Source organism: Mus caroli, chromosome 12 (genome assembly GCF_900094665.2).
Source record: "Mus caroli chromosome 12, CAROLI_EIJ_v1.1, whole genome shotgun sequence".
In the NCBI taxonomy this organism is placed as follows: domain Eukaryota; kingdom Metazoa; phylum Chordata; class Mammalia; order Rodentia; family Muridae; genus Mus; species Mus caroli.
Window position 1 is genome coordinate 78400099 of NC_034581.1, and position 11450 is coordinate 78411548.

General features: G+C 44.9%; 1 protein-coding gene across 4 annotated transcripts in view; it reads left to right on the top strand.

The window, feature by feature from the left end:
- The window catches only part of LOC110307148 (acyl-coenzyme A thioesterase 1), a 23322-nt gene that overhangs the window by 8649 nt on the left and 3223 nt on the right, over positions 1-11450 (top strand). For 2 of the 4 annotated variants that reach the window (XM_029484326.1, XM_029484328.1), the window contains one exon: positions 8284-8403. In XM_029484326.1, coding sequence (XP_029340186.1) covers positions 8284-8324 — 41 coding nt within the window. In that variant the 3' untranslated portion in view covers positions 8325-8403. Of the gene's footprint in view, positions 1-8283; positions 8896-11450 lie in introns of those variants that run through there. The other 2 variants (XR_003838363.1, XM_029484325.1) reach the window with 2 other exon arrangements.

Here is an 11450-nt window from a genome sequence, read left to right on the forward strand (position 1 = left end):
ACATCAACTTTACAAAGCAAACCAACGTTGGGGAGAGAACCTCTTGGTGTGATGAGCTCTGTCATGGCGACGCAAGGGGAGGAAGAACATTTAGTCCAGGAGGCAGCAGAGCAGCTGGGGAAGGAAACAGCTGTCAGGAATCCCATGTGTGCCAACCTTCAGACCTGTCTTCGAGGCAGGGAAGAGGATGTGTGTGAGCAAACGCTCTCATCCCTGCACATTTAGGCCACAGCCAGATGGCCAGTCAGAGAGTGGTCAGCACAGGAGGAGGGATTTCTTTACCCATTGCTAGGCTCATGTTTGATCCCCTATAACACAAGACAGGCAGCTAAGAGGAAACATAAACTCGTTTAATAAAAGTGATACGAGAACCTTCAGAAATGAAGTCTCAAAGTCGTATGGAAACATGTGTGTTTTAATGCTCAGTTTGATGGAGAGTGCATAGTTGAGACACATTTGCAGAAAAGGAGTATGACCTGGTGGTAATCAAGTGGGAGGTGGGGGATTTAGGAAGGAGTCTTAGTTAGGTTTCTATTGCTGTGTTCAAACATCATGACCAGAAGCAGCTCAGGGAGGGAAGTTTGTTTACTTGGCTTACACTTCCATACCCCTCAGTCCAGCATGAAAGAAGTCAGAGCAGAAACTCAAAGGCAGGAACCTGGAGGCAGGAGCTGAAGCAGAAGCTATGGAGGGACGCTGCTTCCTGGCTTTCTCTTTATGGCTTATTCAGCCTACTTTCTTAAAATACCTGGGAACACCTGACCAGTAGAGGCATCACCTAAAGTGAAGGAGGAGGAAGAAGAAGAGGAGGAGGAGGAGGAGGAAAAGGAGGAGTAACCCCCAGATAATCTGATGGAGACATTTTCTCAGCTGAGGTTCCCCTTTCCCAGATAACCTTGGCTTGTGTCGAGGCAACAAACAAAGCAAAATCCACAACCAGCACAGAACACATGCTCAGATTCTTTTCTGGTTCTGTGTCCAGGTAAGGAGGATTCCTTTGCCCTCTCTCTTCCCACCAGCCTCCCCATCTTCCTATGTAGGGTTTTTCTCTGTTATAGTCCAGGTTGGACTGGAACCTGACACCCTCATGCCTCAGTTTCCCAAGCCTCGAGATGACACGGATGTATTACCAATGCCGACAAGAGGTTCCTTTCCTTGGGTTGTTTTTCCTTAATGAGGTCCCTTTGGTATAGGGAAGGAACTTGGAAACAAGGTCTTGTGACATGCATAGAGAGAAGTATGGGGGAAGGTCACAGTAGAATAGCCTACACCCCATCCACCATCTGCCAGGAAAAATTCTACCCACAGCTGCATGCAGGACGCAGTCATTGGGACTTCTACCCACTGGGTTCTAAGGAGCTTCTGATAGAGCGAGGCAGCAACATCTGAGGGTGTTCTCAAGGCTGGCAGTTGGCTCCGCTGCAGTTTCTCTGTAGCCCATGTAATGGGTACAAGCATTTTCTAAACCGTGATTACTCTAAAGTCTCCTTGAGGCTTTTCAGGTTCAGGCTGTAGAAGTTTGGGGCAGGGAAAGGCAGTTTTAGTTTTTAGTATTTTTATGACAGAAGAGTGTGAGGGGGGGAAACTGGGTGTATTAGAACAATAGCCTGGTTTGGGGGGGATACTAGAGATTAAGTGCCATGCAGATAGTAGGTAACCTAGTATTTGATGCCCACGGGGGCATCTGCTATATAGTCTTTGTCCCTCCCTCTCTCCCTTCTTCCTTCTTGCAATCCTCCTGCCTCAGCCTCCTGAGTACCGGGGAAACATAACATAATACAAAACATAATACAGTTTTATTAATGATGAGAGGTTCTTTAGTAAGTTACTGTCCCCTCTATCTTATTTAATTCTTACTCAGCAATTAAAATTCAATTACTCATGAGTTTTTCATGAGACACTAAAGAAAGCTAGAGTTTGTTTGTTGAAATAGCTGGAAAAGTATCAAACTCATCAAAGCAGTTAAAAACAAACAAACAAACAAACAAACAAACAAACAAACAAACGGATATCAGAGAGACATCCGAATACAGATGGTCTGTGGAACCTCTGAGGACACATTGAACCTCTCAACAGCCTGCATGGTGACAGACGGGAGGACTAGGGAGTCGTTTTGCCTCACTTTATGTTAATGTATGGCAAAATTTGGGCTAGAAAAAAATTAATTCAAATCCATTAAATACCATATCCATTAAATGCAAGCATATAAAAATGTACAGGTTTCCTTTTCTGGGTTGGGTATCTTGATTGATACCATTCTCACAAAGACAGAAGGACAGACAGATTAGACTGAGTTGGGACAGAGTCTTGGGGATGGGGAGAAGATCTCCTGGAAGGGGAGTTAGGAACTTGCTTTCTGTCTGATGACCATGGAGGTCACAAGGACTCCGATTCTAGGGGATGTGAGAACAGCTGCAGTCAAGGCACCAGGAATGATTAAAGGAGGCCTTGACATCAGTTTGAGGTGGCTGTCCCACTACCCAGGTCACACTTCACTCAGATGAAGAGAACGGGCACTCCAGTTCTCCTCACAGACTCACTGCCCCCTAGTTTCTGAATGTTTCCAGCAGAATGGTTGCTGGGGGTGGGGAGTGGTGAGCACAGGCCCAGTGTAAGCTGTTCCATTCTGTCCATATAACCAGTGCTGACCCGGGAGCCTGGCCAGGCATCCTGACTTTGTAACATTACTCTGTTGATAAAAGTCACAGGAGTGGCACCTGATAGCGTCGCCCTCCCAACATTCGGGCTGAGTTGGAACTGGGGCAAAGTTCATGGCAAGCTCTCAACTAGGTAACTTCTGTTCACAGCTTTGGGAAGTGAGCCAGGAACAGATTAGCTGCATAAAGTCTGTGCACCCCGGCAGCCAGCAGCTGTGCAAAAACCATGCTGTCCATTTAAGCTAACCTCTCTCAAGGGAGATACATAAGATCTCAATTTCTGATTTCAAATTAGATTCCTCAGAAGACACTGAACATCCAAGTCCAGCGGCTTGGGACAAATACATAGTTGTGAATTTCAGGGTAATTTAGACAAACTTTCCTGACAAGAGAAACTCTTAAACCCTTAGAAGCCTCCGTCCATTGGGCAGTTTGAGTGTTGAGGGTGTGGAGAGGGGAGAATCTGAGGGGGACAGACCCTATCAACCATGCTATGTGGACAGAATGTTAAAAAAAAAAAATCGCCACTTACCACAGTTACCATGTTTCTAAACTTTTCACTTTGAAGTGTTGCTGTATAGACTTTCTCTGCCCTGCCCCAGCTCTGAATAAAGACACAGACTTACATTTATTATAAATAAGCCTTGGTACTGTAGCTGGGCAGATTCTCAGCTGTTCTAACCCAACAATACTGGCCTGGCCTATGTCCTGCCAGGTGGCCCGTTGCCTCTCTGTTTCTAGTCCCTGAACCTGCTTTTTCCTCAGAGTTCTAATTCTCTGGGAAGTCCAACCTATTCTCCCTTCCTTTCCTATAGGCCACTAGCTTTTTATTAAACCAATCCTGTGAGCGCTCTACTTGCCAGCAAGAAAGACGCCACAACAGGATCCTTCTGCACACGTTTATTGGGAGAGCTTGATTGCAGAGGCAAAAAGACCCTGAGCACAGAACTGGCGCTGCTTATATAGGCCTAGGAGAGGCGTGTCCACACCATATTAGTTATGATTTCAGTACCTCATTTACATGTCTACACCTGATTGTTTATGCTTTCAGTACCTCATTTACATACCACATTTACATATCTACACCCAATTGGTTATGCATTCAGTACCTCATTTACATGCCCCGGGCCAGGCAGTGACTCGGCAAAAAACTCTACTGCACATGTGCACATTGGTTGTTTACCCAAACTTATGGGTGGTGGCCAGAAGTAGCCAGTGCCACCTTGTAATGGCATATGTGGCTTCCCACACAATCTGAAAGTGACAGAGGGAGTGTTTACAAAATATGATGGGACCATATGAATGCCAAAGTCCAGTCTGCACTCAACTCCCTGCTGGGCACAGGAATCAGCATTTGGACAATACAGAGTCAATCTTTATACAGTGCACAAAAAGATCACCCAACACTGAAATCGTTCTATACGTACACAAATCTTGAAAAAAGTCTTAGGGGTTCTGAAATCCCTCCACGTAACAGTGCCAGCCAGATGGATCAGCTGATAAAGACAGCTGCCGTCAAAGCCGAGGGTCTGATCCCTGAGACCCACCAACCTCCATGAGGTGTTGTGGTGCCAGCATACTCACAGACAAAGTAAAACACCACTACATTTCTCATCTTGCACCTTTTATCCCCTTCTTCCAGAATGCTTAGGCTTATACAGATGAGCAGTTACAGCGAGAGAGACTCTTCCCACCAGGAAAGCATATGAAATTATTGGATATTTTTATATGAAGCGCTAAGAGCCAATGAGGTGGTGGGGGCGCTTATTTAGCCTACATAGTGATCAAAGAATTATGAAATAAAACTGTAAAGTTCACCACTTCATCAAGAGTGATAAAAAGTCAGATGTCTAACCTTACCACTTGTTGTTGGAAAAAAAAAATACTGTTAGAGACCATCCAATGTGTCAGCTGCACTGGAAAACAACCAGCTTTTACTTAGATGGATACGGGATTCTTTTTGTTTGCAGTATAGGAGAGTCCTATTGTTTAGAAGCAGCCCAAATGTCCACCAGCAATTGAGTGGAAGTGCGAGGGAGGTGCACTTCCAGTGGTCAAAGAGTTGAACCATAGCGTAAGAGTCAACGCAAGGACTCTCCAAAGCTGTGTTAGAGGAAACAATCAAAGCCCATGACAGCCATCAGTATCATCCCTTGAGATAAAATGTTATGGATTTGGTTAATGTTTGCATTATGGGTTCCCAAATTGCACGAGAATCCTGAATGTTAGACGCTGAGGGTAACAGAACTGATGGAGAACAGGAGTGAGCCTGTAGAGAGAGTGTGGCTGTTTGTATGTGACAAACCTCTCTCCCTTTGTGGAAGCCCAGGTTAACTTTAAAGGAGACCAGTTCCTATGTTTGAGAAATGTTTTAAGATTTCTGGAGAACCAGGACAGTACATAGCATGGCTCTGGAGCTGTGAAGCCAGGACTTAACAAACAAATGAAAGGGCTAAAACGTAAAAGGCACAGAGAGTACAAGAATACTTTTTACTTATTTTTATGTTAGAAACCAAGGTGACACGTAAGAAATTTTGGTCTCCACAATCCCAGTGAGCTACAGAATGTGATGATGGGCAGACAGTTGTGTCAGTTATTCATTCTCATCGTTGCTGTGACCAAGTGCCCAATAGAAGCAATTTTAAATGGGATTTATTTGGGGCCACAGTGTGGGAGGTTTCAGTCTACCAAAGTATAGAAAACACAACAGTGGAAGTTGCAGTACAGAAGCTCACATCTCAGACATCAGGATACATACAGCTCAGGCCGGAAGATGCTGGGCCACCCACCCCACCTGGGTGATCTACTGCTTTTGGGCAGGTCCCTCATCCCAAAGATTCTACGGCCTCCTAAAACAGCAGCACCATCTGGGAACCACTTTTACAAACACAGGAGCCCATGGGGGACGATTCACTTTAAGCCGTAATGTTCTTTTGCACACTCGTGGCTGCCTCATGATGCAAGACTAGTCACTCCAACTTCAAAAGTGCTCACAGCTTTAACAGAATTATCATTGTTAAAATGTCCAAACCCTCTTCTGATATCCAAAGCAACTCATAACTGTGAACTCCTATAATTGAAAAAGCAAGTTATTTACAATATATAAAACAGCACAGAGGAATCCGTCCCATTCTAAAGGAACTCAAACGACAAAGAAAGATTGGACCAAAAGGCTTAAAGCGAGCAGGGTGAACACAAACCTTGTGGCTCCATACCCAGAACCCAGGCATTGTGTGGCATCATCTGGGTCCCATTGGGCTTAGGTGACTCCATTCCTGTAGCCCTGCTATCTGGCAAACAGCTTCTCTATTAGACTGGTTCCATTCAGTGATCAACCACAGTACATGTACTTATTGGCTCTCCGTTCATTGTTTTGGAGCTTTTTAAACTGTCTACCTATAGACTAGAGTAGGTCTTAAATTCTTACAGATTCTTCCAATTCTGTTTTCTGCAATGAAATCTAGGAACAGAAGCTGTACTTTCCTAAGGCCCTGTAAGCCAAAGGTGGACAGTTGGAAGGAAATTGCAAGGGGCTGACTTCATTCCTGCTACGAGAACACATTGAAAGTTCATCAGATTATCCAACATCACAAACAGACATGTAAGCTGTAAACACAGATGATCGATCAATGTAAGAACAAGACTACATCACAATGAGGCAGACTCTTTAACTTGTTTTCTCATTTGTCTTAACTTGGAAGGACAATGTTATAATTAAACATCTTACAATCAGGGGCTCGGCAGTTAAGAGCACTGGCTGCTCTCTCTGGGGAATCCTGGTTCGATTCCCAGTGCTCACAATTGTCTGTAACCCCAGTTCCAGGGGATCTGACACATGCTCTGACCTCCATGGGTACCAGACACAAATGCAGGGCAACATGCCAGAACACAAACAATAATTTAAAAACAATAATAAAGGGCTGGAGAAATGGCTCAGTGGTTAAGAGCACTGACTGCTCTTCCAAAAGTCCTGAGTTCAATTCCCAGCAACCACATGGTGACTCACAATCATCTGTAATGGGATCTGATGCTCTCTTCTGGTGTCTGAAGACAGCAACAATGTACTCACAAACATAAATAAATAAATCTTTAAAAAACAATAAGAAAAAGTAAAAGAGGTAGATTTGAAAGTTCTTAGAATCAAATTGAAACTGCATGTGTCAGTTCTAAGTAATTAAATGAAGCCAGGGGGTTATAAAAGAAGGGTTCTCTCACACACACAACTTCCTGATACTATCTAACAAGACTTTAAAAAAAAAAAAGAATAGAATAGAGTTTATTCAGGGCATGGGGAGGGAAGTTAAGAGAGTAGTAGAGACAGAGAAAGGCAGAAAGAGAGAGAGAGTAGAGGTGTAGAGGTCAGCCATGAGCAGGTAGGGAGGAGAGGAAGGGGATGGGGAGAGAGGAAAAGCAGGAGGAGAGGACAGAAGGAGAGCAAGAAGCCTAACAAGACTCTTAACAGGTCCTCACAATCCTGTGCAAAGGCAAAGCCATCATTACAACAACAACAACAACAACAACAACAACAATAATAATAATAATAATTTGTTTTTTGAGACAGGGTTTTACTCTGTATTCCCAGCTGGACTGGAACTCATTATGCAGACCAGGCTGGCCTTGAACTCACAAGAATCCACCTGCCTCAGTCTCTGGCATTATAGGTGTGGGAATACCACACTCAGAATAATGATTCCTTAGTAATTTCTCCCCAGCTGTGTTGCTCAGAATCAAAGTCCGGCTGCACATTTCTGTTCATGGTTCTGTGTTCAAGTGTTGTTACTTTTTGTAACACTAAGTTTTTTCTTGATAATCTTTCCCTTGCTTCAGTATCCTTGAATAGAATCAGCTTCTTGTGGCAGCAGTGTTCCCATTGCCCTGTTGTTCTATTCCAAATAGAGATCAGTACTCTCTGGAGACCCTGTGATCCTTATTTAGGTTGATACTTGCAATGTGGTGGTTCCCCTGTAAAATAATGGAAATCCCTTTCCCTGCTACAAATGAAAGGGGACAGGATGTTGTTGGATACTATCTCCATGAAGAAGTGGACCATGGGAGGGAGAAATGCATCGATCAGGGAAGTGAGCAGCAGACCAAGCTCTGCTCAGTTGGTTCTCTTGACCATGGAGACGGGAGTGACCTTAAATCTCTCCTTGGGGTGCTTTGAAACATTTTAACTGTCAGTGATAAAAGGCTGGCTACTGATAAGCCAGTGGACATATTTGATATTTTATTTTAGGCTAAGAGAACAAAGGAGAGAAGCAGGCCATATCAATGATGCTGAACCTCAGAAGAGAGTCTTACTTACGTTAAACATCCACCTTCAATGTGACTGTAAGAATTTGATGCTGTGTGTCTTTTGCTAAGCTCAGCTGTTTCCATGACTTAAATTATGCAAGGAGGAACAACTATCAAAATGACTTAACTTTTCATTATAATATAGAAATATTGATATCACCATCTCCCCAACGATTTACAGCTAAATCCTCCCTCTTCCAAATGGTTAGAGGCAGAATTATCTTGGAGAACTAGACAGTGTTGCAATGCATAGTCAGTGTTGTATAAATTTATAAAGAACTGTATACATTACCTGGTTGAATGCTTGTCCTGACTTTTACCCCATTTACAGCCGACTTTCACGTCTCCAACCGCTCTTCATGGTCTATTTAAGGACCGGGTTTCCTGTGCTCTGGGTCTCCTCCTCAGAAGCTGATCATCTGTCTCTCGAGATGCATTAAAGCTTTACTGCAGAAGGATCCGAGTGTCCTGTGTGTGTTTTCGCTGGCGAGACTATAACACAGACTATAACACATCTGATGCCGAAACCCGGGAACTGCCACAACATTGCCGGCATTGAGGAGACCCCTTGGAGACAGGGCGGATTCAGAACTGCAGGGGAAGGTAAGTTCGGAGAGGTATGTCTGACCGTGAGCCTGTTGTTCCTTTTGACTTTGGTCTCAATCTAGAATCACCGTGGGACGGGTCGGTAGAAGCTTTGGTTTTTGTAACCCTGGTGCTTTTCTTCTTTCTCCTAGTGTCTTATTGTGTTCATTGTGGTTGGTGTTAATTTTGAGGTGCGGTCAGTCCGACATAGATAAGCGGCAGCACCGTCAAGCTCTGTCAGTCTCTTGTACATAAGGGAGCGGAGCATGGCATTTTACTTTCACTTCTGCTTCAGGAGCGGAGCGTGGTTTTCTGTTGCGGCCTACCCGCAGTCCACAACACGAACGGTTCAACTGAGAATGGCAGTTCGAGCTGAAAAGAGAGGAATCTAGCCGGGGCGGAAGAAAGAATGGGGCCAAGACGATTCCATGTTCAAGGCCCACCTTTACTAATTTCAACATTCAGTTATAAAGGAAGGGGGAGGGATCCCAATTTCCCGCCAAGTAACTCAGGGTCCAGTAGCAGGACGAACCCGTGTGTGCCTCCAAGCAGCAAAGCCGACAGGGTCCAGCAGTGGGCACGGCAGAACGAATGAACAGGAAACTCCACCCTTGAGCAAGCAGGTTCAAGCAGGTGGGGGAAGGGAGACCACAGTTTTCTACTTCCACTTCTGCTTCAGCGTGCCTTAAGTCAGATGTAGATAAGCTGCAGGCATAGTGGGGTCATCACAGTCAGTTGTAAAGGCACTGCAAGTTGTCCTTAAGCAGTGAGACCTCAAGATTGCCACACGCACTCTACAAAATTTTGTCAAAGAGATTGATCGTGTTGCCCCATGGTATGCTTGTTCGGGTTCCCTGACCATAGCCTTGTGGAATAAACTGGGAAGAGACCTAGATAAAAAATTGCACTAAGGCAATTTGGAAGTTAATAAAGAATTGCTTAGAAGATGAGACCTGCCGACCTGCAGTGGTTGAGGGACAAGAGACGTTAGAAGAGGTTCAGGACAGCATGTCAGAAACCGAACGGAGCAAGAGATTAGGAGCTCGTAAAAAGAAAGACATGTCTAAGAAAAAAGGCCCTCCCCGGAAGTTAGAAAAGGGGGGAGTTAAAAAAGGGGAAGGTGAAAACGCGCCCCCTACAGGTAAACTTAGTAACATTTATCCCATTCAAGATTTAGAAGCCCTAGAGCTTAATAGTTCAGATCCTGATGATTTAGACCCTAGTGAAGAGGCAGAATTAGAAGAAGAAGCAGCAAAATATGAGGAAAGGTATGGCCCTGATCAAGGAGTACAGCAAAAAAATAATAAAAGGGGTGGCATACAGCTGTCACCCAAGCCCTCGGTGCCTCCACCATATGAATCAAGATATGGTGCTAGTTCCTTTTTGCCTCAGGAGGAATTAAAAAAGATTCAGATGGCTTTTCCAGTCTTCGATGCTGGAGATGCGGGACGCATGCGTGCCCCTGTAGAATACCAACAAATTAAGGAACTAGCTGAATCTGTCCATAATTATGGAGTCAATGCCAACTTCACCTTAGTACAGGTTGAGAGATTTGCCAATACAGCAATGACTCCAGCAGACTGGCAAATGACAGTTAAGGCCACTCTACCTAATATGGGACAATACATGGAGTGGAAAGCCTTGTGGTATGATGCTGCCCAGAATCAGGCAAGAATTAATGCTGTGGCAGAAGATGATAATCAGAGGCAATGGACTTTTGAATTGCTAACAGGTCAGGGACAGTTTGCTGCCAATCAGACTAACTATCATTGGGGAGCATATGCTCAGATATTGGCGGCTGCCATCAAGGCATGTAAAGCTCTTACGAGAAAGGGAGAAGCTGGAGGCCACCTTACAAAGATTATCCAGGGCCCCCAGGAGCCATTCTCAGACTATGTAGCGAGAATGACTGAGGCCGCAGGGAGGGTTTTCAGAGACCCTGAACAGGCCATGCCACTAATTGAACAGCTTGTTTATGAGCAGGCCACACAGGAATGCAGGAATGCAATCACGCCAAGAAAAAAACAAGGGATTGCAAGATTGGCTTAGGGTATGTAGAGAACTAGGAGGCCCACTTACCAATGCGGGGCTGGCTGCAGCCATATTACAATCACAAAAGTGCCCCTCTACCAGCAAACAAAGAGCTTGTTTTAACCGTGGAAAAATAGGCCACCTAAAGAAAGACTGCCCCCTCCCAGAGCGGGCCCGAGTGGCTACTCTTTGCTCTCGTTGTGGAAAGGGTTATCACAAAGCTAGTGAGTGCCGCTCAGTTTGCGATATAAAGGGGAGGCTTTTGCCCCCAATCAATGAATCTGACAACCGCCTACCAAAAAACGGGGTTGTGGGCCCCCGATCCCAGGGCCCTCACAAATATGGGAATCGATTTGTCAAAAGCCAGAGCAACTTAGTGGAAATGAACCCAGAGGAGTCACAGGAGTGGACCTGCGTGCCACCACTGACTTCCTACTCATGCCCCAAATGAATGTCCAGCTTATCCCAGTTGAGGCCCTGGAACACTTACCTTCAGGAACAGTAGGTCTGATAATAGGGCGGGGATCGCTGACTATGCAAGAACTTATAGTTTATCCGGGAATAGTAGATCATCACCATTTACAAGAAATCCAGGTCCTTTGCTCCTGCCCTCAAGGAATTTTCTCCATTACATCGGGAGATAGAATTGCACAAATGATCCTGTTGCCCACAGGGAGAGAGGAAAGCACACAAACGCATGGACGCAATCGTATGGGCTCTTCTGGCCAAGATGCAGCATACCTAATTATGCCACTAAACAATAGACCCACGCTGCATTTAACAATCAATGGTAAGGGTTTTCAGGGAATTATGGATACAGGAGCCGATAAGAGTATCATCTCCTCACATTGGTGGCCTCAGGTCTGGCCTGTAGATAAATCT